Consider the following 27,776-nt stretch of genomic DNA (forward strand, 5'->3'; position numbering starts at 1 on the left):
TTGCGTGGGCAGTGGCAGGAGGGAAATTGTCGGGAGGGTGGGAATGGAAGCCCCAGCTGGTCTGATGGCAACCCCAGCGTAGGCGCCGGTCAGCGACTAGCTGGCTTTTGCACTGGCTGGCCAGTCAGTGCCGTAGGCAAAGATTTTCTTCCCTTGCTCTTTAAAACCAGCAACTGGCTAATCACGGGCCCATCTCTGCATCCCCTCTCCAACCTTTTCTCCGTGGTGACCAGGAAAAAAGATTGGGCGGAAGTCTCCAGTCCCAGCATGCAGTCCTGCGGGTGGCTCGCAGCACATCTCCCAGCATCCCTGGACCACTGGCCATGCCGGCAGGGTCTGAGGGATGCTGGGGGGAGTCCGCAACACCTGGAAGGGGCACCAGGCTTGGAGAGGCTTTCCTGATGTCTGTGATGAGGGAATAGGCATGCTCTGTTTTTCAGAAAAGAGTGCCTCTGAGAATGTGCAAAATTTTGTTTCTGCCCCTCTGGGTATGGGGACAGTGTTTCCATGTCTGCAGTGTGTGCACATGGCCCATATTGCCTCCTGCTCCAGCTGAAGGGAAAGCACACTGACGTTTCTTCATCTGCACGGGGAAGTGGCAGCCCCTTCTCTCCACCCCTTTCTCGGCTGCCCTCTGGCCTCAGGGTGTGTGTGTGTGGGGGGGGGCAGCAGCCAGCGCTGCCCAGCCTCTGTTTTGCCAAACCAGTATCTGTCCCAGGTTTTCCGGTCAGCCACATGATTGCTTCTGACAACCATGCGCCCAAGCGTCCGTCCCTCAGGGCATGGCACACACGCTGCCGAGATGGGGTTGGCGTTCTCCTCCGGCCCCGCCTCCCACCCATGAAGTCCGCGGTGACTGCGATGCTCCGCAGCAGCCCGCTTTAGGGTCTTGCGTGGGGCGGGGGTCCCTGGGTGGCTCAGCTAAGGAGCTCCTAGCTGCCCAGCGCCCGCTTCGGCACCAAGGTTGTCCAGGAGAGACATCGCTCTGCACTGCCCCTGTTGTCGGTGCTGTGGCAACTAACTTAATAGACAATGATTCTTCCCTGTAATGAGGAAAGGGGAAGCGAGGATGGGTCTTGCAAAGGGATGTCCTTGACTGGGGCGTGTGGAGGGACAGGTCTCTGTGGTCAGGGAGCCCTGGAAAAAAAGACCTGCTCTGCGGGGCTTCTCTAAAGGCAGCCTTGGCTGTTGCCAGCCTGGGGCTCTCCCGACATGCCAGACCAGCTTTCCTCTGTTCCCTGGTGGGTGCCCAGGCTCGCCGGAGGTGATAGAAACTGTAGTCCTTGACACTGGGAGGGCACCAGATTGGGTGCAGGATATCAACAAGGATTTCTGATGCCTGACCACTGAAAAGGTGGAGGTTAAAAATGACCTTCCCGGACTGGAAGCAAGCAGGAGTGAAATCTGCTCCTGAGAACACGCCCCTTGGCCTCGCATACGCTCAGAGGAACCCTGTCTTTTAATAACCAGTGTGTGCCTTTTGGCTTGGCTCCAGCAGGCAGCTCTTGGGCTTCTGATGAAGCCAGCAGTGTCAATGATTAGCCCAGTTTAGAGGAGGCCTGCCAGTGTTTGCTAATGGCAGAAGCTACCCTGGGGCTTCCATGATAGAAGGCAATGTGCCGCTGGAGGAGGGGGAGGGTGGCGGGGGTGGCCCTGTCCGGGTGCAGCGATCCTCTCGCCGCTGCTGCTCTGGGGAGGCACCTGCCGTGAAGCAGTCGAAGGGAGGCGGCGGAGCAGCCTGCTCCAGCGTCCTCCACTTGGTGCCCTGCAGTTGCCTTGGGCTGCAGCGGGCGTCAGCATGGCTTAGGAGGGGTGCCTTCATATGGAGCCCAGGCAGTCCAGTGCTGGAGGGAGGCATTTCTCCAACGCCTCGGGCTGGGGTCTTCCCCATCGCCCTTGAGCAAGCACCTCTCTCACTTGGTTTTCCTCGGATGCGTCAGCTTTCATCTCTCCTCAGCCCCAGCCAGTATGGCCAACCCTCCGGCATGCTGGGAGTTTCACCCCTGGAGGGGAACAAGCTGGGGAGGGCTGCTGGACCGGCTTAAGCCCCAAGTCTTCCTGTCCCGACTCCTCAGGCAAGGGTTGCCCTAACTCATTCTGCTGATGCTGAGCTGTGGGGCCTTGAGCCCATCCTGCTTCGGCGCTTTACCACATGGTTCTGAGTCTTCTCCAGGTGTTAGATTGGGCAGAGCTGTGGTTTTGCAGGGCTGCTTTTGATGCCCATGTGGAAGCTTTAGCTGGCAGGGGCTACACAAACACGTCTCTAAAGCTGGGCAGAGCCCCATCCTCTGCTGCTCTTCAGAGCTCCCCCTTTGGCCTTGCCCACATCATCTTTGGCCCCCCTGAAATGCAGCCCTCCTCCGGACCACGTTGTCTAGACCTGCCAGAGCTTGGGCGCTTCTAGTCAAGGTGGTTTTGCTGGCATGAAACAGGATGGCGGGCCTTTCCGAAAGACGCACACCTTTTCCTGCTCCTGCTGTCACATCCTCTTGGAAACAGCTTGCCTGCTGCCCCACAAAGAGAGCCCCTCCTTTCCTTTCCGGCATCCAGCTATGACCTCCGAGGTCAGCCAAGGAGTGTCCTCTTTGGAGGCTGCCCTCTGCGTAAATTTCAGCTTCCCGGGGCTTGGGGTGGCACTCAGGACAGGCTGAATGCCAGCGGCGCTCTTGGAGACTGGCCTCGTTGCAAGGGCTGGCTTCTAAAATCTCCATTGCTGAATTGCTTGGCAGGGGGTGCCTGGCTTCACCTTCAGCTAATACCCCGAGTATGCCATGCCCTGCAAGCATGAGGCTCCCAGTTCGGTGTCTGGTGGTTGCAGAAAGGATCAGGATTAGACTCAGGCAATGGGGGGAAAGGAAGAGGTCTCCCCGGAGAGTCGCCACCCTCTGTCCCAGCTCAGATGCCAACCCCCATGCCTTGGTTTGGGAAGAGGACCCCACCTCTTGCTCAGCCTGGCGCCTGCCAGCAGTGCTGGGCTTCCGCTTCCCCTGCTGCCAGCCCACACTGCCCGTGGGTGCCAGCTTGTGGAAGGTTGATGTGCTCGGGCGGCCCCGGGTAGCAAGAAGGCAGAGGTCTTGAGGGCTAACGAGCTCTTCCTCCATCTCTCCTGCAGTACATGGGTTGCGTGGAAGTCCTTCAGTCGATGCGGGCACTTGACTTCAGCACAAGGACCCAAGTCACAAGGTGAGAGCCGCTTTGCTTCACTCTCCACAAAGGCTGCAATCAGTGGCGCCCGCCTTCCTGGCCAAGTAACCTTCTGGGGTGCGGTGGTGGCTTCCCTGCATGAATGGCTGCTCTGGTCAGGCAGCACCAGTTGGAATTCTGCAGCACCCCTGCCCTGCTGATGATTGGATCAGCTCATAATTCTCTATGGAGAGGGGTGGTAGAATCCCCCACTTCTATCCCCCGATAGAATCGGGAGAGGGTCACTATTGTCTTCCTGCGTGAGTCCCAGCTCCAGGTTTGCCTCCTTTCTAATCTGCATTCAGTTAGGAGCAACTCATTTTTCTGGGCCTTCCTATTAGTTGCTCTTCTGGGTTTCTTCCAGGGGAGTCACCGATTCCCTCGTGCCTCAGCATCAGGTGCATTTTCAGTCATTCACAATTAAGGAATGTCGGTTGCCTGTTGTGCATATCATTAAGTTGCCAATACAATACAGACCTGTCCAGTCCAGAGCCCGAATTCCATTCATGAGAGGTTTTCCGGGGTGAGAGGACTGGAAGCAAAAGGGGTCAGGCCAAAAAGCTTTTGGACAGGGATGTGCAACTGGTGTTTCTTTAGAAGCCTGGGCCCATCAGCCTGTCCATCATGGGAATCAAGGGCAAGGCATCCAAAGAAGCACAAGTCACCCACCTCCTCCTTGGAAGAAACATTTCAGTGCATTAGAAGGGTGGGGCAGGGGTGGGACTGAGCAAAAGCCAGAAGACCCCTGAATAACTGGTGGTTGTGTGGGGAATCCAGATGGGGACCTCCCTTGTGAGGTGGCGAACTCGTGCAATGCCTGAGTCATTCAGGCAGCAAGGCCAACTGCAGCCCCTTTATGGGGATGACGAGGCTGCGGGGACGACGAAGCTGTGGGGACGTAGGTCCTGGGAATTCAGGGAAATGCAGGTACCAGAAAGTCTTTTAAATTTCCAGCCACAGCAGGGAAGAACCGGCTGCAGAGCCAAGCAGAAAAGCAGGCCACCTGTGCTCGCGTTCCCGCTCTGGGCAGAAGCAGTGGCTGAGGAAAGGGTTAACTGGGGGCTGGGAAGCACAAGGGGAAAGGCGTGTGCTTGGATGTGCCCGTCCATTACCAGGCAGCAGACGCAGGGTCTGGAAAGAGGTGGCCGGAGGGAGCAGGCAGCAGGAGATGGAAAACCTTCTGCAGCCAAGCCTGCGCACGCCTGTCACTGGCCCATTTTTTTATTTATTTTTCTAAATTAATCTGCTAAAGACAGGAAGCATTTATACAGCATCATCAAATATTAACAGGCCTCACTCTCTCCTCCTCCCCGTTAGCCTTGCCCTGCCACAAGGAGCTTGGCGAGGGAGGGAGAGCGAAGACGTGCCTGCTTGCTTTTTCCAGCTGCAGCTGTGTGTTGGGCGCAAGCTGTTTATCGTGACTTTTCTCCTTATCTGTCAAAGAAGAGCTGTCCCCACTGTTCAGATGACCTTCATCCCTGCACCTTCCTTATCCCTGCAATTCCTGAATTGTTGGCAAAACCAAGAGGGCTAAAATTGACCCGAGTGCATCCGCCTGTATTGGAGGATCACTGCTGCCCTCTGGATGAGTTGCTGCTCTGGGCCTCTCGCCCTTCCAGTCAGCCTCTTCCTGGAGCTAGGGGTTCCATGGCATGTTGACCCAGGACGATTGTCTGGATTGTCACGGTCACTCCCCAGCCAGTGCCAGCTGCCGATTCTGTGGAGCCCCTGTTGGACGACACCTCCAGTGGGTCTCCTAACGGGTCTCAGCTGCTCACCAGCTGCTCTTCCTCCTCATGGCGCCGCAGGCGGGGAATGCCAGGGAGCGAGGTGGCCGTGGCATCTCCTCGCCACCAGCACTGCGTTTGCCTGAGTGTGCCAGAGGCAAACCGGCGATGAAAAGGAGGAGCAACTCTGGGGGACTTTTGCCAGAGGGCCCTTGCTGGCCTGTGGGCCCCTTGGCATATGCCCACCTCTGCCAAGCCTTGGCCATGGTCCTGCTTCCAGCCAACCGAGCCATGAGTTTGTCTGCCGTGCATCTGCAGGAGTCACTGCTCTGAATCTGTCCCTTAGGCCTTCTCTGTGCAGAGACTTATGCAGGTGCCCAGCATGGCAGGTGCCTCGAAGGAAGGGCCTCCCTTCTTACGCGTAGCATGTTCTTAAAGCCTTCCTCAGCCCTTCCGGTATTCCGATTGACACACTCCTCTAACAGTTCCCTTAGAATCCATCTGGGAGCAGCAGAAAGTGGGCATGGACCACCTTAGAGTTTCTACCTGCAGCGGGCACAGAGCCTGCGTCCCTCTGCCTGGTGTGCGTGCACGTCGGGGGGGTTCTCTGTGCTGCAGCATGGTGTGACCAGAGGGACAGGACTGACTAGGACTCAGGTGGTCTCTGGATCACATGTGCCGGAGGCAAAATAGGCCGGGCACTCCGGGGAGCAGAATGCAGGCCCGGAAGGACCTTTTATTTTGGAGAAGTTGAGCTGGTTGCAGCTGGAGGGCAGTATTCCATTCCAGGGACCCTCCTGAGAGATGCATTCTGGTGGTGACCACAGACCAAAAATACCAGGAATGCCTCAGACATGGATATATTCCAGTTGAAAGTTCTTCCTGCTGCACCACTAATTTGTGGGAGGGTTTCTTGAACCTTTAAGAATGGGGAAGAAGCTGCCCAGAAGCTGGGAGACCTCCAAGCCATCAGCAGTTGCAGGGAAGGAGCGTGGCCACTCAGACTGCAACTCCAGGGAACCCTCCTGAGGTCCTCCTGAGGCTGACCACGGCCTTTTTATTCTGATCCAGCAGCGGCAGCAGGTTCTGTGCAGGGTGAGTTTGTCTCTTCTCCAGCTTTGCTTTATCCTTGTTTTCCGCTCTCCCTTCAGGGAGGCCATTGGCCTCGTCTGCGAAGCTGTGCCTGGGGCCAAGGGTGCCGTCCGCAGGAGAAAGGTGAGGTGCTGGGTGGTCAAGAGGGAGCCCTTCCCTTCCCCTTCCCCTTCCCCTTCCCCTTCCCCTTCCCCTTCCCCTTCCCCTTTCTATTGCTTAATGCTAGAACTCCGAGAAGACTGATCCAGGGCAGAGGGAAGGCCTTCTCCATGCGTTGTGTTCTGAAAGATTAAGTCATGATCATTTTAGGACACCTTCATGGTCAAGGCAGCCTACCCTTGAGTACCAGCGGTCCTTTCCAGAAACCATCTGGCAAGAAACACAGCTAAGGTTTTGGTCTGTATCAGCGAGGCACATTCTTAGGAGCGGATAGCAACTGAAGAAGCTGCCTGATGCAAGCCGGTTTTGTCAGCCCTGGGTGCAAAGGTGGTGGCATGGAAACACACCATGAAAACGTCTCACGTGCGTCAGATGAGGGCTCACACGCCCCAGGTTTTGCAGGGAAGTGTTTTAGAAGAGGGGTCAAGAGAGAGGCAGTGCCAGGCATGAGGTGCAGCAAGGGAGAGGAGGGTGGCATCTTCAAGACACCTGCTGGGGTGCACACAAGATGTGCCAGAAGGATGAAGGGGCTGGAGCAGCTTCCCTGCAGGGAGAGGTCAGGACTTGAATGGGGGGCTCCTTCTGGGGCACCCGGTCGGCTGCTGCAGGAATCAGCACAGAACTAGCGCGGCCCGTTTTGGTCTGCTGCAGCGGGGCCTCTCTTGCTGCTCTGGTCTGTTGAAGAGAGCAGCTGCAGGGCAGGAAATGTGTCATTCTCCGGCAGGGATAAATCCAAGAGGCGAAGACTAGGGAAAGAGTCAGGCGATACCCCAGAGAGCTGTAAAAATCAGGAGAGACTGCTTGTGCTGGATCAGAAACTGGCATTCACGTAGCATGCCTCTTGTGTGCTTGCTCATGCCTGGTGCCCCTCGTTCCAGAGGGGGTGTGGTGTGTGGGCAGGATCTTGAGGTCTCCGGCACACACCTCCTCCCTCCTCTTCCTCCCAAGACTGCCCCTCGCTGGGAAATGGAAGTCGAGTTGCTGCAATAAAGACCTGGTGTGGGCAGGACCAATCAATACAGAACCATAACAGGGCCATCTAATGGACACAGGAAGGTGGAGGCTGCGTGCATCATGTGTGTCTTGTCATGTCATCTCCACTCCCCGTTCTCTGGTACACACACAACCGCCTCCTTCCCTGCATTCCCTCTTTGTCCTCCCGCTTATTTAATTTGGCCTTTAATCAGTTCTTCAACCCACAGGCATGAGGCGAACCTGCGACTCTGGGAATCTTCAGGCAGGGCATCTTGCAAGCGCTCCCTTAAAGGAGGAGAGTGAGAGTGGAGCCGAAGCCCCTGTGGGTGGAGCCGTGGCTCCCTAGAGAGCAGTTGGCGGGGCCCGCCTGGGCTGCAGTTTTGCACCACTCCTGTACCAGTCACTCCAAGGACTGGGAACATTTGACGACGGAACACATGCACATTTCTCCCCCACATTCATTACAAAACTGGAGATTCAAAGTGCATTCCCCCGATTGAGTCAGCTACACCCTCCTTTCTCTGTCTCACAGACAAAGACTCTCACATTCCTAGCAAAAGGCAGAAAAGGAAACCTTGTTTAAAAAAAATCCTTCCCTATTCACAGGAAGCCTGCCCCATCTGGTCAAGGTATTTCCCAGCTGCCTAGAAAAGCAAAACCAAAATACACTTAGCTTCCAGGACAAATGCAGAGCGGAGCGACGAACACTTATGTACCACGTTTGAAACCTTGGATGCAAAATGTTCCTCTCCTCAGGAAGCCCGCTTTCCAGCAGGGAGCACTTTCGCCCCATGAGCGGGTAGTTCTTTTTTGCATGTCTGAAGGGTTGCTGCTTGAAAGATGGGGAAACTTCCAGTAGCAGCAAGTGTGTCTAGTTGTAAAACAATAAGCTGTTTATTCATTGTCTTACCAGGCAAGTTTTCAGAGTCCCATGCTTTGGTATTTATAAGCACATCAGATTTAATCCAGGTCTGAAGGACAGGGGTGGCAGAGGAAGAAATGCTGTAGCCCAGTCGCTTCCCTTGTAGCAGCCTTCCCCAACTGGGTTGCTTCCAGATGAGTTGGACTACAGTTTCCAGCATCCCCAGTCAGGAGTTGAAGGGTGGCTAGAGGACATCTGCCCCACTTTGGCACCACAGTTCATACTTGGGAAATCCTAGTAACTTGAAGGCATTATAGAAAGTGCTGCTAGTCCTCATGGATGCAGAGAAACTTGAGAACACAGGAGCAGTATCTGGTGAAATTCTGTTTTAGGCTGGCATGTGTGTTCTGGGGAGTTCCTCCTGCTTTTGTTATTACATGGTGGTTTTTAAGTTTTGAATTTTGTTTTGTGTAATACATTGTTTGCTGCCTTGGGAGGACTCCTTCTCCCAAAGGCAGCCTGGAAATACTTTAAATATACCTTTACAGGGTACATCTGAACATTATATATACATCTAGCACACACTGTGTTACCAATTGAAGGCTGTAGATGTGCTTTGGGAAGCCCCCTGCTGGCAAGAAGAGAGGTTTTTTCCCCTTCTCACTGTATTACATATGCAAGAGCTTTTGAAGGTCTAAAACACCCCTTAGAACGTAAGTTTGTGCAATATATGAAGTCAGTTGCAGCACTTCTGTTGGGATTGGAGTGTAATATCTCAAGCCTGGAGAAAGTAGGAGGAATCATTCAATGACAGTCTGTGCGTTTGGCATGCCCAGTCTTACTTTTTTAATCTTGCTGCCTTTGCAAGGGGCTTCCCACATGGCTTATTTAGAATTAGTTTTTAAAAAGACAGCCCATTTAAAAGCCACCGCACACAATGGAAAAAGGGATGGAGAAGGAAGAAATAGAGACGGTGCTGTCTTTCAGCAGGGCTGATAGAGTGGTCCTTCGCTAAGCCCTCCCTCCTCAAGTTGAAAATATCTCAGGCTGTAGGGCGGGGAAAGAGCAATCACGGCCTTGGCTCGGGCAGTGCTAGTCTGACAGCTTCCAGAGGAAGGAGGGAAGAGCACAGCTCCTCAGCCCCTGGCCCCAAGGCGGGCCCACAGAAGCAGGACTCCCGTTCTTTTAGATGCTGAAGCAATTGCCCGCTCAGGGTGGATGTGGCCTTCCCATCCTCCCTCCCCCGCTGCTCATATCTGGAGTGTGCATTCATCTTTCCTTTCTCCCTTTCTGCAGCCCTGCGGCCGTGCTCTCAACTCCATCTTGGGCAAGAGCAACCTGAAGTTTGCTGGCATGCCCATCACACTCACCATCTCCACCAGCAGCCTCAATCTCATGGCGTCTGACTGTAAACAGGTGAGCAGATCTCACGTTGGAATGCAGCTTCTGCCCTCCCTCACTGGTGGTCACATTTGCTGGGGCTGATGGGAGTCAGGGTCCAGCAACACCTGGAGGGCTGCTGGCTCCTCACCCCTGCTCTACAGCAAAGGCCGATTCCTTTTCAGAGGGACGTGGGTGGGCACAGCATTCCAGTGATCGGTCTGATGCGCTTCCTGCCATGAACGAAGCCTTGGGAGAGGCATTTCACCAAAGAGAAGTGTTGCACAGCAGTTAGAGCACTGGACCAGGACACAGGAAATGAGGGTTCTGGCCCTTGAATATGAAGTTCACGGAGTGATTCTTGGCCTATCCTACCTCACAGGGTAGTTGTGAGGATAAAATGGAGAAGTGGAGGACTGTTCAAGCTGCCTTGAATTTCTTGCAGGCAAAGAGCAATAGAAATACAATGAATGAATAGATCTATTAAAAACCTTCAGCCTTACAGAGTGAGCGTAAACATAGAAAAGTTGGGAAGCGGCACAAGAGTCTGCTGTTGGGGGGCTCAGTCTTAGCTGAAGCGCGCACTTTGCAGCTCACAAGAAGCTTGCTTCCTGCTGACCTGATGAGATATCACACTTGTGCTGGGAAATCTTAAGTATGGTGCACCCTGATGTCTACTGTAAGAATTGTTGTGGAGTTGGGAAACTTCTTGGGTTTCTGCTGTCCCTTTACACTGCATTTTTTCTCTCCTCCCTTCTGCTTGTTAGATCATCGCCAACCATCATATGCAGTCCATTTCGTTTGCATCAGGAGGGGATCCGGTGAGTGCAAAGGGGTCTATATTTGTTTTGTGGGGTGGACTCAGTTACAGTCCCCTCTGAGCAGGGCTGTGTGATTCTTCAGCAGCACAGAATTCCACATCAGTTAAAATAATAAAACAGTTCTCGCCCTTATGACTTTGAAGGCAGGCTTGGGACCACGTGGGCTTTCCCTGCTGGAATCTCAAAACTGGATGTGTGTCTGAATACATAAAATTCAAGTACTTATAAGAGTGTAAGGAGAGCCCAAACACTGGACTTGTCTAGTCCCTGGTGGCTGAGACTTTACAGCTACGCCCAGCCTCTCCCCTTGATTAGCAAAGCCCTGTGTAAATGATGCAGGTTTGTTAAATTTGTACAATATACAAAGACCGCAGGATGTTAAGGTTCCTGTTTATACTCCCTCTGCCTGGCCTCTGTTGCTGGCGACCTTAGCCAACCGCCTAGGCTACCCTGCAGGATTGTTGTGGGAATCCACATAGGAGGGACACTGGAGATTCTGCTTGGAGATTCAGGGAGGAAAAGAAAACAGATGTACCTCAATAAAAGCATGCTGACGGGGCCATTGCGGAGGGGAGCTCCCCCCTGCCTTAAGCTGGCGTTCATTACCATTCTTGGTCTTTGCAGGACACAGCTGAGTATGTCGCATATGTTGCCAAAGACCCCGTCAATCACAGAGGTAAACCGCTTCACGTAGCTCTTACGGTGCCGCGGCTCAGGACGGCGCCACCTGCGGCTGCGAATCCCTGCCCTCTCCCGCTTGCCTGCCATTTTTCATTCTCTCACTGTCCCACTCTCCCTCTTGCTTGCCTCCGCTCTCTCTGCTTCCACGCCGGCCTGCCTGTCTCTCTCTCTCTCTCTCCCCCTCGGGTGGCTTCAAAGGCATCCCTGTCCTCTCTGTGTCTCCTTGCAGCCTGCCACATCTTGGAATGCCCAGAGGGGCTGGCGCAAGACGTGATCAGCACCATTGGGCAGGCCTTCGAATTGCGCTTCAAGCAGTACCTCAAGAACCCCCCCAAGCTCGTCACCCCACACGACAGGTAAGGGCAAGCTGCAGCCGCAGCAAACCAATCCCTCCCGCACCTGATGCCCCCTGGGTGGAAGGGCTCCCTTGCCTTGGTGTCCTCCTTGCCTTTCCTGGGGCAGCTGGTCAGCCACTGCCTGGACAGAGTGACTAGACCTGCCCCATCTGATCCAGCAAGGCTCCCCGGAGGCTCTTCTCCGGCCTCGCTCTGTGCCCAGCTGCATCATCGCTGCTCATTCTTAGCTTTGTGCATCAAACCTCTGGAAAAAGTCGGGTCAAGCCTCTGAAACATTGCTCGATCAGGCTGGACCCTGTAGGACTCCTGTCCCCATCATCCCTGACTACTGGTCATGCTGACTCAGGGTGATGGAGCTGGGTCCAAGACGCCTGGAGGGTGCCAAGTTTGGCTGAGGAGCATTCTGGCTCCCATCTCTGAACACACGCATGGGCTCTCCTGCTGGGGAGAACCAGGCGTCACACCAGCCTGGTCTTTCGGGCAGGGGTAACCCAGCAGGGCTGTGCCCAGCCGCCCATCCCTTCTCCTCCGCTGCTTCCTCCACAGGATGGCAGGCTTTGATGGCTCAGCCTGGGACGAAGAGGAGGATCCACCGGCCGATCAGCAGTACTACAACGACTTCCCTGGGAAGGAGCCGCCCTTGGGTGGCATGGTGGACCTGCGTGTACGGGATGGAGCCCCCACGGCCCAGGCATCCAACCACCTGGGAGCCACTCTGGTACGCGGGAAGCCTTGCGGGGGGGGGGGGGGGTGGGCCGCGCCGGGCTGCATCCCAGCAGGGCTCGTCCCAGTTCCAACCCTGTCGGGGTCTTGGTTTGTTAGCTTGATTAAACGCTGCCCAGTCGCATCACACTTGGTGGGCAGTCGTCGCGACGAAGCACTTTTCTGAGCGTGTGCTGGAAAGGTCCTGTATCCAAGCTCCAGGCAAGTTCCTCTCTCTGTCACGCGATGCAGCGAGTCACTTCTGCCGCACAACAGCCTCGCTCTGCCTTTCCCAGTGTTAGCAGCAACTCTTCAGGGATTCAGAGAGGAGCCGTTCGTCCCCCTGCTGAGGATGCTGGGGCCTGACCCCTGAGGGCTGGGTTAATGAGTCTGTAGGGAAGACACTTCCAGACAATCAGCAGGGATTGTCTCCCTGTCACGGTCCTGATGGTGCCGGGATCCAGTTTGCATCAGCCCCAGCAAGCACAGCTGGCATCTGGCTGCTCTGGAAGGCCCCCTCTTTTGAACACCCCTCCCCCCCCCCCCCCGGCTTCCAGGCTCTCTTGACACAGAGAAGCCGCTTGTGTTCTGTCAAAATCTGGGCCTGCTTTGCAGTACTGGTCTCTTGTGCCCCGACAGTGAATTCTCTCCTCGCCAGACTACATAGTACTTCACGCTTTGCCCCGTCTGCTTGTCCCCCAAGGTTGCTTGTAGCTGCAGGGCTGTCAAAGGAGGGAAGCTGACCCTCTGGCCCTGTGGTTGACCGTCCCTGGTCTTTCTTTCCCTAGCCTGTTGGCCAGATGTCTTGCGGAGACTCCAGGAAGCCACCCCCCGCCGCACAAGGTAACCACCCTAAGCTGCTGCTTTTCCTTGGCATTGGGGAGCCCTGCTGCATGGCGGGGGCCGGCCAATATTTGTCTTTGCCCATAGAACGGTTGGCGCAGATGTCCTCCTCAGCAGATGGTCGCACACCTAGGATGCCGTCCGCGCGCTTTTGTGTGCGCGCAGCTTTCCTAACGCCGCTCTCTACTTTTACAGGAAGGGATAGATGTCCTCCTGGGCGCACGGATCTTTTTGATGATCCCTCCTACGTGAACGTGCAGAATTTGGAGAAGACGCGGCAGGGCGGCCCGGGAGTCACTGCCAACGGCAGCGCCCAGAGGGACCTCTTTGACATGAGTGAGTGGCAGAAAGAGAGTCCCGCGGTCCCTGTAGCAGCAGCGCTGCTTTCGAGATGGGGCACAGGCTGTCTGCTGCACCCCCCCCCCCCCCCCCCCGATGCTTTGGACTTGGACTCCCCGTGGGACCAGGCAGCAGGGTTGTTGATCGGGGTTATGGGAATGGCAGTGGGAAACATCTGGAAGGAACTGGCTTGCTTACAGTTGCATGGGGCAACTTGGAATTCCCTGCCTGTGAGGGATTTGACTGGTGAAGGAGCAAGAGTTCTCCACCCCATCTCTGTACTGTCCTAGACTGCAGTTCCCATAATTTCCACCCGTGCCATCTGCAGTGGATGGGCTATTTAACCCAGCTATTTAAAGCATTTTTATCATGCTTCCGAACAAGCAAAGTCTCTTGGAGTGGCTTTCATACAGCCCAATACAAGACAGTCCCTTTCCACAGGCAGTCTGAAAAGACAACATTGGAGGGAAAAGAGAGAACATTAAGCAGTGGCTGGCGCTTGCCCTTTCCTCTCCCGGGGGAGGGATTGGGGCAGGCCCCATGACTGGCTCTGCTTGCTCCTATCTCCCTCTCCTGTGGGGGCAGCCGGATGGGGATGTCTGCTCTCAGGTGACTTGCCTTTTTAAGAAATTAGATTTTACAGGCCAGCGAACAAGGATGCTGTGCTTAATTTTAACTGCTGCATACATGATCTCCAAAGTATGCTGTTTTCTCGGGCCAAAAGAGTTGGACTTGAGATATTTGTTGAGGGGAGGGGGAAATGACGAAAGCCGTGTGTTCAGTTTAAGCAAATGCGGTACTTTAGAGAGCACTCGTTCTCCAACCTGCATCATTCCTGAAGTGGTTCTTCTGGGTGATTCCATGCAGATGTATGCCTGGTTTAGGAGGGTGGGTCCCTTTATTTGGAGCCCCTGCAGCTCAGGCAGCCATAAACACTGTTTTTAGGTGCCCCCCAAACATTATTATTGATTTCACTTCTATACTGCCTGTAGCTGAAGCTTTCTGGACTGTTCACAACATTTAACTCAACCATCTGGATTTAACCAGGCCCAACCCTGCTTAGCTTTCAAAATTAGGCAGGATCAGGCACTTGAGGCTATATGAAAACACTTTAATTTCTGGAAGACTTCTTGATCCTAACCAGCCACAGTTTTATTGATCTTCTTTTAACATACAGTTTGATTCTTTAATCTATTTTTAACTCCCAGTCACCGCCCCAAAGGCTCCATACTGGGTTATATGTCTTGCAAATGAATAATAAAAAATAAGACTTTCATTGGCAATATATATTTATTGGAGAGACTTTCATTTAAAAAAAAAAAAACCAGGCGACTCAGTAATTGTTTTAAATTTTAATGGGGAGGAAAACTGGAGCCACTATCAACAATTACTCAATCAGGTTGGCTCCAGACTTGGTCCCCTTAAGAGTAGACCTACTGAAATTCATGGGATTTGTTAATCATGGCTGACATCCACTGGTTTCAGTGAGTCTATTCTTGATTATTCTCCTGACCCATTAATTTTAGTTTCTTCAAAGTTTGCTGCTGCTATTTGGCATTAACTGAGTTTGCCAGCATTTTAATTTTGATCGCAAGGCCTGAAAATGGTGTGTGTGTGTGGGGGGGGGGACAGTCTGAGTCTTACATAGTCAGAGAACTTGGCATACAAAACCTTTCTGCCCCACGTTGCTGAGGGTGCCAGGCTTTTAACGACAAATCTGTGACTTTAAGATTTTTCATCTGTATTTTTAGCATAGTGAACGGTCTTAAATGCTGTGCTTGGCCCCTTGAAGCCAGTAGACGCTGTGCCCGAATTTGGAGGCCCCATCTGTCCCCACCACCCATCCCTCCACAGGCTGACGGATGTCAGACCCCTGAGTCAGCCCCTGCCTCCCAGGTGACAGTGGAGCTCATCCCCGGAGGTTGAGTTTCGAAGGCCAGCCTGTTGCCTGGAGGGCCCTTGAAGGCCGCAGGGGTCAAACGAAGAACTTTTGCAGGCTAGATTAAGCGTGTGGGCCTGAGCTTCCCCTTTCAGAATGAAAGTGAGGGCCAGCATGGCTCTTTTGCCGTAGCTTCCCAGGCGAGCACCCGCACCCCGCATCCTCTTGGTCCCGAGGATTCGAGCTGGCTTGTTGGAATGGATGCAGCAAGCTTGTCACCCTCGCTGCGATAGAGATCTCCAGGCTCGCCTTGGGCGTGCCAGTGCCGCCTCCTCATGGCCCGTCCCTCTCCTCCAGAGCCCTTCGAGGATGCCTTGCGGGTGCCGCCTCCCGCGGCCCCCCCCGCACAGCTGGTGGCCTCCATGGAGGAGCAGCTGCGGCGCGAGCCCTGGTACCACGGCCGGATGAGCCGGAAGGAAGCCGAGCAGCTGCTGCAGGCCAACGGGGACTTCCTGGTGCGGGAGAGCACCACCACGCCGGGCCAGTACGTGCTGACCGGATTGCAGGGCGGGCAGCCCAAGCACCTGCTTCTCGTGGACCCCGAAGGCGTGGTAAGTCTTTTTTGGGGGGCTGGGGTGGCAGGGGTTAACTGCTCCAGACGGAGGAAGACCCTTCCCGGCTGCCCCTTCCCCAGCCTCGCGGGAAGCTTGCTGGCTTTCGGAAAAGGTTCTGTGACCGGGGTGGAGGGAGAATAAGAGCGACTGTGCTGGCTTGGCCCAGCCCAGCCTCCTGTGTCCCAGAGCAGCCGGTCAGTGGGAAGCCCACAGGAGCACAGTGGCATGCAGAAAGGCCAGTGCGGCTAGTGGTTAGAGCACTGGGCTGCTTCGGGTTCTAGTCAGGGGAGGTGTGAGGATCAAAGGGAGAGGAAAAGGATGAACAGCGCCTGAGGCACCATGGGCATAATGCGTCAGTCAAGTCTTCTGCTGCTGTTTCCCAGCAACCGGTGCATGGAGGCCAGCTCCCTCTGAACAGGGTGACCCGTTCCTGATGGTTGTGGCTGACTGGAACTAAGGGAGGCGGCCCACTGCATGTGGCCAAGGGTCCATCTCGACCAGCATGCTGTTCCCGGAGTGGCCGACCAGCCTGCCCCCATGGTCACGGCGGCTGTGAAAAAGGCAAACTAACTAGGAAAGGAATGCAAAATAAAACATGAGGCCAATCTCTTCCTCCCTTTTTACAGATCCATGGTGCAGCCACAGTTAGGATATTGAGTAGCGTTCTGGTCACTGCATCTCAAAAAGGATATTCTAGAGTGGGAAAAGGTGCAAAAAGGGGCAACTAAACGGTTCAAGGGCCTGCAAAGAGAGGTGGTGACATCTGGGCCTGCTTAGCTTAGAGAAGGGGCAAGTGAGGAGAGACACGGAAGAATTCTGCCTGGTTACAGAGAGCAAATAAAGAGACATTTTTGTCCCTTGTGCATCATTCAAGAACCCCCCCAGGGGATCATCCCATGAAGCGGAATGTGGGAGATTCAGGGCAGATGAAAGCAAGGATTTCTTTAGGCAGTGCAGAGTTAGATCATGGCAATCAGTTGCCGGTTATCTGGGCAAAGACAGTCACGTACTACGAGGATACTAGTCCTTATGGCTATAGCCCACCTCCAGTATCATGGGTGGGAGGGTGCTCTCATACTCGTGTCCTGCTTGTGGGTTTCCTGTGACTGGAATGTGGGACTGGATAACCCCTTGGTCTGAGTCGGCACAGTAGTTGGGTTCCCCATTCCTTCAAAAACAGTTTCCCCACTTGGGGAAGCTCCTTCTGGGGCCCCGTGCAGGCCCCACTGTATGGGTGAAACAAGCCCAAGGGGGAAGACCCGCGGCCCCCCCCCATCTCTGCGGGAGAACACTGGGCTACCAGTTCAGGGCTGGGTGTTCCTGTCTCCCCCCGTGCAGGTCCGGACCAAGGATCACCGCTTTGAGAGCGTCAACCACCTCATCAGCTACCACATGGACAATCGGCTGCCGATCATCTCGGCTGGCAGCGAGCTTTGCCTCCAGCAGCCAGTGGAACGGAGATCGTGAGGAGGGGCGGCAGGGGTGGCATCTGGGTCTCTGTCCCGCCTTCTCTCTCTCCTCTCTCTCTCTCTCTCACACACACACGCAGTTGCTGCCTTGCCCCTTCTCTGCACCGCCCCTTGGCTCACCCTGCTTTATGGGTCCTGCTTCCACACGCGTGCTGCCTCTCCTCGGGCATCGTGGCTTCCTTGACTGCTGCAGCCGGAGCGGCACCATCCCCGCCAAAGCTTCCCCCACTGAGCTGGCTCTCTCGTGTGTTCTTGGGTAGACGAAAACACACACTCACGCACCCCCCACACACACACTTAGGCTCGTGTGCCCCACCTTTCTTGCCGCCAAGCAAGGTCAGGAGCAGCACTGTCTCGCCTCCCCAAAAAAAGCCACGGGGCCAGTCCTTACTGAGGCTGCCCAGGTCTTGAATCCATGGCACCCTCCTGGATTCAGTGCGTGCGGCTTCCCTGGCTGGACAGAAGGACCCCAGACGTCACCTGCGCCCCCAGCCAAGTAACCTCACCCGTCTTCTCCTTCCCCAGCAGATGGGCGCGAACAGCCATTCCTGCCCTTGCCGAGTCTCCTGACACGTCCGAATCATGCCAAAGTCCCCGATCATGTCTCTCTTGGGGGAGGGAGTGGTGGGGAAGCAGGAGGGAGGCTGCAGGATCCTCCTCTTCTTCCAAGCACAAAAAGGGCACCCCCCCCACCCCCGGCCCCACACATCAAATCCAGCCACCGCCACCCACTTCACGTGTGGACTCTGTGTGCCTTGACCCTTTTGTAGGTCTGAGATTTTATGCAAACCCCCTCCCGCCCCCGCAGCAGCACGCTCGCGGGCCTCTTCGGAGCACCAGTGGGATCGTGTGGGGAGAGGCCGGCTGCTCTTCCCCCCCCTTTCCCCCACCCTCCGACAGGCCACAGTCCCCAGGACCAGCACAGTGGCCACAGGCTCCAGCACCCCCGCCCCCCACACACACACCTCATACGTGCTCATTGGCAAAGACGGGCTGAGCTGCTGGGGGTGGGGGCGCTTAATTTTGGCCACGCCCTACACTACAGTTCCTCCCCCCACCCCGAAAGCACAGCCTGGGTAGCACAGGGGCCTCTCAGGATTATGGGATGCACATTCCTGGGCTTGAGGCCTTCCTGCAAGGACAAGAGCTTGGGGGTGGAGCACCCAGAGCACCCAAAGGACTTGGACGGGGGGGGAGGGGGAGGGGGAGGCGTTCCTGCCGCTTCCAGGCTGCTCCCCTTCCCCTTCTTCCCCAGGTCTGTACATAAGTTTGATAAGTTAGTGTTGCATGTCTCTTGTTATACTCCAGAAGCCAAAGTGTAGCCCCCAGCCCCAATCTCTGATCACTGTGCCGGCCTCACCGTGCCGTGGGGCTTTGTTCTCACCTCACCCCCCCCTTCCCAATCCTGTACGCTCACTTTGTATCATTTTGATTTTATCTTGATTATACCAAAGGAAACCCAATGGTTATTATTATTAAAGTTGGTATTTCTTTAGCCCGTGGCTGCAGGAAGATCCTTTTGAGCTGGGTGTAGGAGGGAAAGTTAGATATTATGGGGCAGAGTGAAAGTGGGGCGGGGGGATCCACCCCTGCGAGCTCCTAGCCAGAATGGGACAACATTTGTTCAGCTGCACCCCACCTGGAAAAGAACCTGTTTCCTCACAACAAATGCTGGGTGTGAGACAAAATGACAAGGACATTTTAACACTCTGTCCATGCTGGCTCTTAGCTTCCCAGCTCTTCAATTCGGTAAACTAACAGTTCCCAAACGTGGGCCTGGTTAGCTCAGTATTGCCTGTAGTGGGAGAAAGTAGGGGAAACGGTGTTTTTCCTGGCATTTTGGCCTTAAAATGCCCCTTCTTATTAGGTATGTTGGCAAAGGCTGGTGAGAGTGAGGGGTCAAACCTTCTGAAAGGTGCCGAGGTCCCTCTCGGTGGCGCACACCCCAACCTGAGCTTGCACATTATAAGCTGGGGTTCTGTCTGGCTGCTGTAGAAGAAAGCATGGCTTGGCATGATGAGGCAGCGGGATTGTGTGCGGTAGTCACTCCCACCCCAGGATAAAAAGGCACCATGGAGCCTTCATTTGCATTCCCCTGACAAGCCAGCATCAAAATCCATGGGGCGTTTTAGGGGCCTAGGGTTAGGATAGTTGGAATTGCCCCAGGAGAGCTTCAGGGCTCCATCAAGCTTCGTTTGGCCACTCCTGCCTGCAGGCAATGGAATTCTGGCTGCTCTCTGCTGTTTCTGACCAGCATCTTTCCCAGCCCTAGCTGGAGATCCTGTGCATTGAACTGAGCATTGGACAAGCTTATAGTTCTTTAATAAGAGGGGAATATTCCTTTGTCTTCGAGTGGAACAGGCAGCCAAAGAGCAGCTCCGAGCCAGCTCTAATCCTCTGTCAACTGAACTTTCAAAGAACAATTCAGTACTTGTGTCTGATGCTAACATTTGGTTTCAGGGCTGAGGATCACCATCCCAAAGAAATGACTTTGATGTATAGAGCATGGTTTTAAAATCCAGGAAAATGCAGCTGGAACGCCGAGCAAAATGGAAAGGAGGACCACGCATTTTCTCAAGTTAATGATGCATTCTTGGTAGCTGTGTTAGTTTTGGTGGCATCCTTTGTCCTGTTTTATTATTTAAGAAAATCTCATCTGGGTAAGATGGTGCTTGGTGCAGCAGAACAGAGGCATCCATATTTTCATTAAAAATAACAGAATGGCTGAAATGAGGTACTGCATTGGAGCAGGCGCTTTGCTGCAGAATTCCTTGCTGAGCGTTTTGTAATCTGGACAACCAACAACCTGAAAGTTAACTTTTTGCTGACCCTGATCGTGGTTCAAAGGCACAATGAGCTTTCCATACTGGTATTTTATGTCTTGACAAGCTGTTTTGAACCGTTTGTGCAGAATTTTTTAACACAAAACTTGGATTGTTCTAGAATTAACATACAATTGATGCTTTGATTTTATGCCCCTGCCCCCTGTATTGTAAACATAAATGCAGGGTTGCACTGTTTAATGTTTCATCTGCTAGAAGAATGTGACTAAAATGGCAAACCCAATCAATCAGTTTATTTTGAAAACAAGTATTTTTCATGGAAGGGCTTATTAAAAGCTGCAGGGATGAAACACTTTCATGAATTAAACGGGACATGTACATCTAGGGCTGCACACCAAGGGTGTGGCATGCAATGTTTAGCCTATTACGCCATGAACTGGACAGATCCAGCTTCTCATCCTCACCTGGGTGGCATTAGGCCAGTTGTGGGCTCTCAGCCTAACCTACCTCACAGGGTGGTTGTGAAAATAAAATGGGAAAGAGGATAATGTAAACTGCCTGGCATTCTTTGCAGGAAAAAAGTGGAATATAAAATATGGTACTGGGGCATCCTAGGAGTTCTAAGGCATCCAACAGCTGAGGGGCATGAGATGGAGGTACCTTTATTAGTTTGATAGTCCTTACTCCTACTTGGCTGCTCTGTTTGCATAAACATACCAATCATATTGCATACATAGAAGATGCTAAGAGGAGAGGAAAGCTCCTTGATGCTGCACATATATATATGCATTTCTATAGCATCGAAGCGGGTTACGACACTCGCACCATCGTGCATTGCGCGCTTGCTTTCCGTAGGCTCTTGCAACACCTCGTAATAAGATGCTGCAGTTAGCTCGTGACTACAATTCCCAGGATACCAAAGGGCAGTAGGGAGCGTCCCATTGGACAACAGCCTTTCTAGCCTTTATTTCTATTGGATAGCTGCTGGGTCTATCAAAAAAAGGCAGAACTTTATATGATAGGAATCTACCACGGGAAAGAAGAGTAAAAAATGTGGTTTCATTCCATCTAAAATCCGCTCAATCACCTGTAGGGTTAGAATTTTCTGGTTCTGACTCAAAGTTTTTATAGCTCGGTAGAATATTCTATAAACAGCTTATTGTGATGCTTTTCTTCTTCGTCTCCGGTGCCAAAATGGCACCTTCCATTACCCCAACAACCAATAGAGGTAGGGCTACGAGGAACGACACTCAGAGTCGTCATTTCCGGCTTCGAGCACGGCTGGGCCGACGGCTTTCTTCCCACGCTGGGGCGTCTTACTCTCACGGGCCCTCACCATAGAGAGGATCAAAACCTAGAGCGGCTCCGCTTGGCGCTCCGTCCAAAATGGCAGGCTTCGGCGGAAGCGGAGGCACTCTGTCTTCGCGGCTCAGCCGGTTTCCGCTTCCGGTGCCGTCGCGATGGTGTGGTCCGCGCCTCCCCGGTTCTTGTAGCTGCTGCGGCTCCTCCTTTCCTCCCCCCCTTCCCCGTTCCCCCCTCCCTCTTATGGCGGCTCCTCACCCCGACAAGCTGGAGGGGGGAGTAGGCCCAGCCCCGCCGCCCCCGGGTCCGCCGGCGCTGCCTCCTCCGCCCGGCAGCATCTCCGCAGGCCCAGGCCGCAAGCAGGGCAAGGCCGGTAAGCGCCTCGCTGGTGGGGAGTGGGGCTGCGTTGCGGGGGCGCGCGGGGGCGCGCGGGGGCGGGCCCGGGGCTGCGGGGCCCGGGGCGGGGCGGGGGTCTCCCGCGCCGGTGGCTCGCCTGGCCGTGCTGCGCTGCCTGGGGGACCAGCTCTGTTGAGTGCTGCGGGCTTCGTCCAGAGCCCGAGTGGGGTGCAGGGGTCGCCGCTTCGAACTCGGCCTCGGCCTGGAATTCGCGGTGCCGAAGAGAGGGAAGTCGGGCGGAAGAAATTCGGGAGGCGAAGCTTCGCTTCCTCCTCCCCGTTCCTTAATCACAGCTGTGTTGTTTGTAGACAGTCTTGGTAGACAGGAAATGCAGCAGGTAAAGCTTCTCCATCGCAATTGTATTGATTGCATGAGTGCCTAGCGGACAGAGATACAGCAGGCAAAGTGGCGGGATCGAGCCATGGTATTCCTGTGAGAGGGTGGAGACCTTCACTTCATTTGACCTACTTGCTAGTTTAAAGCTCTCTAAGATTCTGATCATATATGTACTGATCAGGGAGTAAGTTCTGTTGAGTTTCAGAAGGCTTATGTTAGATGCTCACAAGATTGCAGTTTAAGGCAGGCTCCAAGCCAGCAAGATTCATTTTATTTTTGTTTGTTATTTGCCACTCGTTTTTATTTATCTGCTTCCTCTTTACCTAGAGTTTCTGTTTAGATAACATGGGTAACAAGCTTGTCTCCCTGAGTTTCTCTGTTCTCTCTTGAAAACAATTCAGGAAGGTGTTGCAACATCCTGTGGCAAGAAAATCCATTAAGTCATCCTGCCTTCTGAAAAGAATAGCTTTCATTTTGGCTTTGTGAAGACTTAGGAGAAGTTAGATAACATCCCTGCCCCCACCGCCTTAGGCAGGAAACTATTTTACAGGAGTCTGGTTTCTGTTTAGGGGGTCAAAAAGTGTGTGTGCTTTTTTGTGGAAATGCAAATGAGTTACCAGGGGTTGTGGGGGATACTGGAACCTTCGGCAGACTTGGTTGCAAGGTGGGATTTTGATGTCTGGCTGGTGGGTAGATGGCTGGTCTTGGGCTTTGGTGCTGATGCTTCTGTTTGCCTTTCCCGCTTGACTAGGTCTTCAAATGAAGAGCCCAGAGAAGAAGCGTCGCAAGTCCAATACCCAGGTAACGTGTGTTAATCCATTCACATGCCTGTGTGAGCAGCCTCTGCCGTTTGCCCTCTAGTTCCCCTGAGCTACATTCATACATGCTTTAATTTTCTTTGCTCTAGTTTAAATTTTCTCCATCATATGATGTAGTTGAACTCATGTCATGAAGGTCTTTTTTGCTTGTGGCTGTGTATTCTGTTCAGCAGTTTGTTTTTATTCTTTTGTAACCCACTCATGGCTTGGCTGCAAATGGCGGCTAATATATCAGTATCGCTAACAAAAAGATTCAGGTTTTTATGGATTTTTTCTTAGTTCTTTCATGCAATAAAATTATAGAATAGTAGGGTTGGAAAGGGCCACGAAAGCCACTGGGTCCAGCCCCCTGCTCAGTGCAGGACACCTGAGTTGAACTATCCCTCTCAGGTGGCTGTCCAGTTGCATCTTGAATGCCTCCAGTGTGGGAGCGTCCACAACCTCCCTAGGTCATTGGTTCCGTTCTCACACTGCTCTAACAGTCAAGACATTTTTCCTGATAAGTATTATTAATGTTTTATTTTTTCTCTATCCACTCATTGCTGTTGCTTGTGAAGTTTGAAGGCTTTGATCAATGAAAACACCTCCTGCTTTGTATCTCAGGACAACACAGCTTTGTAACTTAAACATTGAAGTAGCAGCTGTGAAAACTGGAGTTCCCTTTCGGTCAAACGCGCTGTGTCTGCATGTGCTGGCTGGGCAACACTTGTTCTTCGCATTTCTGCTTGGCTTGTTTAAAAACAAAATCCCGCTGCAAGTGCAGGAAGAAACATTTTTGGTTTTTTTCTGTTAGGCTTCATGACCATGGCCTGTAAATCTTTGTCATTCACTCGGTCCCTGCTTCAGAGCAAATAGAAAGCATCCCAGAGTGTGCTGCTGGACCATCCTGCTTGACTCCTATTCCTAGCAGGAGAGGCTAAACAAATCAGGAAATGCTCAACCGGGGCTATTTCCAAAGCAATTGCCTTGGCTTTTGGGTCTGCAACAAAGCTGGAATCCTAAGCTAATACCAGTGCCAGCCTTCCAGTCCTTGCTTGCTCACAGAGCAATCAGCCCCGTATCTCAGTGTAGATGTGAAGCTAAACAAGCTACTGGTAAGGCTTTCCCTGTTTGTTTAGTCTCTCCTGATGGACGTGTTGCACTCCATAGTCTGTCGTCCTGTTCCCCTCATGCTTCTCTTGAGTGTGCTAGCGCTGGGCCTCGTTTCTCTGTTCGCTTTTGTTCCCTGGTAGACTGCTCTGCGATTTGTTTCACGCGAGAGACTGTGTGTAAATACTGCTAATAAGTAAATGGGTAATTCCTGAGGCCTGTGAAAACGGCCATCTTGCTGCCTGAATGGCAGCCCCTGCACGGTGGGAGGCCCTCCTTCCCCTTGAGCTTACCATTGTGTCTTCTTCTCGCAGGGCCCCGCTTACTCCCACCTCTCAGAGTTCGCCCCTCCGCCCACCCCCATGGTCGACCACCTGGTGGCGTCGAATCCCTTTGAGGATGACTTCGGGGCCCCCAAAGTTGGTTCTGCTTCTGCACCTTTCCTGGGCAACCCTGGACCGTTTGGGAACTTCCGCATGCAGGGAGCCCTGGGGCCCCAGGTCCCGCCCGGCTACGGCGGAGGGCCACAGCCCATGCGGAGGCAGCCGCCCCCTTTTGGACCAAGCCAGATGGGCCCCGCCTTCAACATGCCCCCCCAGAACCCCGCCTATGTGCAGCCCGGTGGAATGGGCTTTGGAGGCCAGCCGTTTGGCCAGCCCCTGGGGCAGAACTTCAGCCCCCCCAGTGGGCAGCTCATGCAGGGGCCCATGGGCGGCTTCGGCCCCATGATCTCCCCAACCATGGGCCAGCCCCCACGCGGAGGAGACATGGGCCCGGGGCCAACCCTCAACCCCCCCGGGGGGCCGCCCATGGCCCAGCGGTTCAGCCAGCCCGGCAACCTCTTCGGACAGTCGCCCATGCAGCAGCGTCCCAACCCAAACCTCCCTAGCCTGCCCCCCAACCCCAGCCCCTTCCCCGGGCCTGACCCGAGCTTCCCCCCGAGCGGCGAAGACAGCGGAGGAGGCAAGGCCCTCAGCCAGCCTCCCACCACGTTCAGCCAGGAGCAGCACACGGGGTCGCCCGCCGCTGTCAATGGCACCCAGCAGCCGGCCTTCGCACCCAACAGCGCGGGGCACGGCGGCGCCAGCACCCCGGAGGCCAACAGTCTGCCCCCGGCCGGCAAGGCCACGGGGAACTCCGGGCACCAGCCGCCTCCTGGGCTCGTGTACCCCTGTGGGGCCTGCCGCAGCGAAGTCAACGACGACCAGGATGCCATCCTGTGCGAGGCCTCGTGCCAGAAGTGGTTCCACCGGGAGTGCACGGGCATGACGGAGAACGCCTACGGCCTGCTGACCACAGAGGCTTCAGCTGTCTGGGCCTGCGACTTCTGCCTGAAGACCAAGGAGATCCAGTCGGTGTACATCCGCGAGGGCATGGGCCAGCTGGTGGCCGCCAACGACGGCTGAGGGACCGCGAGCGGGCAGGGCGAGGTGCTGAGCCTCGGCAGACCTCTGGACAGCCCTTGGCTTCCCCCACAGGCGCCACGCCTTGCGCAGGACGGCCCGCCAGGCAGGAGAGCAAACTTTGCGTTGGTGGGTCGTGACTCGCTTGGTGGAAGGGCCCAAAGAGCTTAGGCTCATTTGTTTGGTGTTTAAAGGCCGGTGCCCTCCAGAAGCAGGGGGGTTTTATTCCATGGGGCACCTTGCCCCACACACTGCTCATCTGGGATAGCAGATGCCGTTTTAAAGAGGGTTACATTGCAGTGGCTGCTGCTGTGTGCCAGTGGCCCTGCCAGGTTGGCCAGTATCTGCCTGAAGCACCCTTCTTGGAGTATAGCCCTCCTGGCATTCCTCCTTTCTCTCTCCACTCGCCCTCCACCCTCGTTCAGACCACTACTGTGCTTTGAAGCCGTAAAATGGCCAGTCTTGGGCAGCTGTCTCTGTGGTTGCTTCTTCACACACGGAGGGTTTGATAGCTTTCCAAATGAAATGAGAGCGGTGGCGATGATTGGCAGAGCCCTATTCTTCTCTGATTTCCCCCTCTCTCTGTTGGGCTTTTATTCTGGCACCTGGCCCGGAGTGCTTTGCAGCGGTGGCTCTCCAGCATCCTCCGTGGTTCCTGTTGATCTTGGTTCTGCTTCTAGCTCATGCGCTTAGAGCGATCAGCGGCCTGCAAAAGTCGGGCTATTGAGGGACGGGACTGAGAATGGAAGTCTTCAAAGAAAAGAACTAAATACTTTCTAGAGCCAATCCCCATCGCAAGGGGACTTCAAGAAGAGCCATGCAAGGGAAACTCATGGACATCTCTAAAAAATGTTTTTTTTAAAAAAGATTTCAGTCATTTCCCTGTCCCTAATCCTTGTGTATGTTTTGTTTTGTTTTGTTTTTTTTGGTCAAATGGTTTCTGATGTGATTTTGATACCTGTTTCTATCCTGCTGGACCTTCGTTGGGGAGAGAGTTTGGGGTGGGGGTGGAGCGGGGCATAGCTGGATTTATACACACCGCCTCCCTTCTCTTTGTTTTTATGTGAGAACACTAAAAGAAAATTTTGTACCATCCCATTTAGGAAGTCATTTGAAAGAGGCGGGAGGAGTCCGTTTTCATTTGCTGGCATGTATTTGTGCTCGAAGCAGGCTTGTCTTGCAGCTCTGTTCACCTGGGCTGGATCCGAGGGGAGCAAGTAATTTCTTTATGCAAATCTGGGGTGAGGCCCCTTCGAGAATCCTGTGTGCAGCTCAGCTCACTTGCACCTCAACATGGATATTGTCGAGTTCAAAGATGTGCCGAAAGGGGCAACTAACATGAGCCAGGAGGAACGGTTCCAACATCTGGGAATATTTAGCTTAGAAAAAAGGTGAAGGGAGGGACTTCTGGCAGAGGCATATAGAATTATGCGAAGTATTTCCTCTTTTCTTATTAACCCCCTCCGCCCCCCCAACAAGGTCATCCCATAAAATTGATTAGTAGGAGATTCAGGACAGATAAAAAGAGTGGCATCTTTTCAGGGCACAGAGCTAAGCTTGCTTCCATAAGAGGGAGTCCTGCTCACTGATTTGGGTGGCTTTAAAAGGGGATTGGGCAGGTCTGTGGAGGAGAACACTCCTAATGGCTACTCCTGATGGCTGTAAGCCACCTTCAGAAGCAGAAGTAGTGGGTCTGCATCGACCCCGTGGGCCAGACACCCCTGCTTCAGGTCCAGCACGTGTTGGGAGGCCCGGTCAGCTGCAAAGTATGAGCATGCAGTTGTGGTTGTGGTTGTGTTAGGAGATCCGAAGACATTTGTGAAGGAATGGCTATGAGTCACAGGACCCCTGGGGAGTCCCCACACTGAGAAGCAATCTCCTCCAGAGTAGCAGATTAGATTAGATTAACAACATGAAGGGGTCATCGGCTTCAAGTCCTGCTCTTAGCTGTCTTGGAACCTGCTGGGAGGCTGCTGGACTGTTAGCATCACAATGCTTTTATATCTCACGTTCCTTCCTCTTGCAAGGAACCCAACCCTGCCTCTCCCGCCAACAATGGCCTAATCGAGCAAGTACTGGAATAATCACACTCAACAGCCCTCCCTTCGCTCCCATTTTCTGTCTGCAGGCCGTCCTGGCTCGGTCGCACAGCCCCCATGCTCTGCGGGCACCACGGCCCAGCCAGGAAAGCCAAGGTGCCAGGCAACACACATTAAGCTTTGCAGCTCCTTACCCCTGTGGTGCTTAAGCTTGTCCTCTTGTTCTGTTCCTTGCAGCCAAGTGACAAAAGTGGTGCTTTTATCCTCCGTTTCCCTTTCACAACATTCATCTTGGCTCGCCTGCCAAGGCAGTCCCCTCATCCTCCGAGCCAGGGCAGTTTCCTGCCAACCGACAGTTCTGGACTGCTGAAAAGGCCCAGGAGGGGTTTTAAGCTTAAAGCTGTAGCTTTCATCTTTGGGTTTGCTGAGTGCTTTTACTCCAGGAAGTCCCGAGCAGCTCGTGGGATCGTCTCTTGTTTCCTTATGACAACCCTGTGCGGTAAGTTAGGCTGAGAATCTGTCACTGGC

General features: G+C 54.0%; 2 protein-coding genes across 6 annotated transcripts in view; both read left to right on the forward strand.

Moving 5' to 3' along the window:
* Positions 1 to 20,152, forward strand: part of SHC1 (SHC adaptor protein 1) — a 40,862-nt gene extending 20,710 nt beyond the window's left edge. For all 5 annotated transcript variants that reach the window (XM_044448526.1, XM_044448525.1, XM_044448528.1 and 2 more), the window contains 12 exons: positions 3,113 to 3,183; positions 6,062 to 6,125; positions 9,295 to 9,414; positions 10,146 to 10,199; positions 10,824 to 10,875; positions 11,110 to 11,236; positions 11,783 to 11,954; positions 12,727 to 12,781; positions 12,977 to 13,117; positions 15,357 to 15,610; positions 16,952 to 17,076; positions 19,543 to 20,152. In XM_044448526.1, the coding sequence (XP_044304461.1) occupies positions 3,113 to 3,183; positions 6,062 to 6,125; positions 9,295 to 9,414; positions 10,146 to 10,199; positions 10,824 to 10,875; positions 11,110 to 11,236; positions 11,783 to 11,954; positions 12,727 to 12,781; positions 12,977 to 13,117; positions 15,357 to 15,610; positions 16,952 to 17,076; positions 19,543 to 19,597 (1,290 nt within the window). In that variant the 3' untranslated portion in view covers positions 19,598 to 20,152. The remainder of the gene's footprint in view (positions 1 to 3,112; positions 3,184 to 6,061; positions 6,126 to 9,294; positions 9,415 to 10,145; positions 10,200 to 10,823; positions 10,876 to 11,109; positions 11,237 to 11,782; positions 11,955 to 12,726; positions 12,782 to 12,976; positions 13,118 to 15,356; positions 15,611 to 16,951; positions 17,077 to 19,542) is intronic.
* A 131-nt stretch (positions 20,153 to 20,283) lies between these two features.
* Positions 20,284 to 26,101, forward strand: PYGO2 (pygopus family PHD finger 2). The gene is made up of 3 exons (XM_044448529.1): positions 20,284 to 21,540; positions 22,651 to 22,700; positions 24,121 to 26,101. The coding sequence occupies exons 1-3, from the start codon at positions 21,252 to 21,254 to the stop codon at positions 25,210 to 25,212; spliced, it is 1,431 nt and encodes a 476-aa protein (XP_044304464.1). The 5' UTR covers positions 20,284 to 21,251; the 3' UTR covers positions 25,213 to 26,101.
* Positions 26,102 to 27,776: the final 1,675 nt, after the last annotated feature.

Source organism: Varanus komodoensis, unplaced genomic scaffold (genome assembly GCF_004798865.1).
Source record: "Varanus komodoensis strain SLA01 unplaced genomic scaffold, ASM479886v1 scaffold55, whole genome shotgun sequence".
In the NCBI taxonomy this organism is placed as follows: Eukaryota; Metazoa; Chordata; class Lepidosauria; order Squamata; family Varanidae; genus Varanus; species Varanus komodoensis.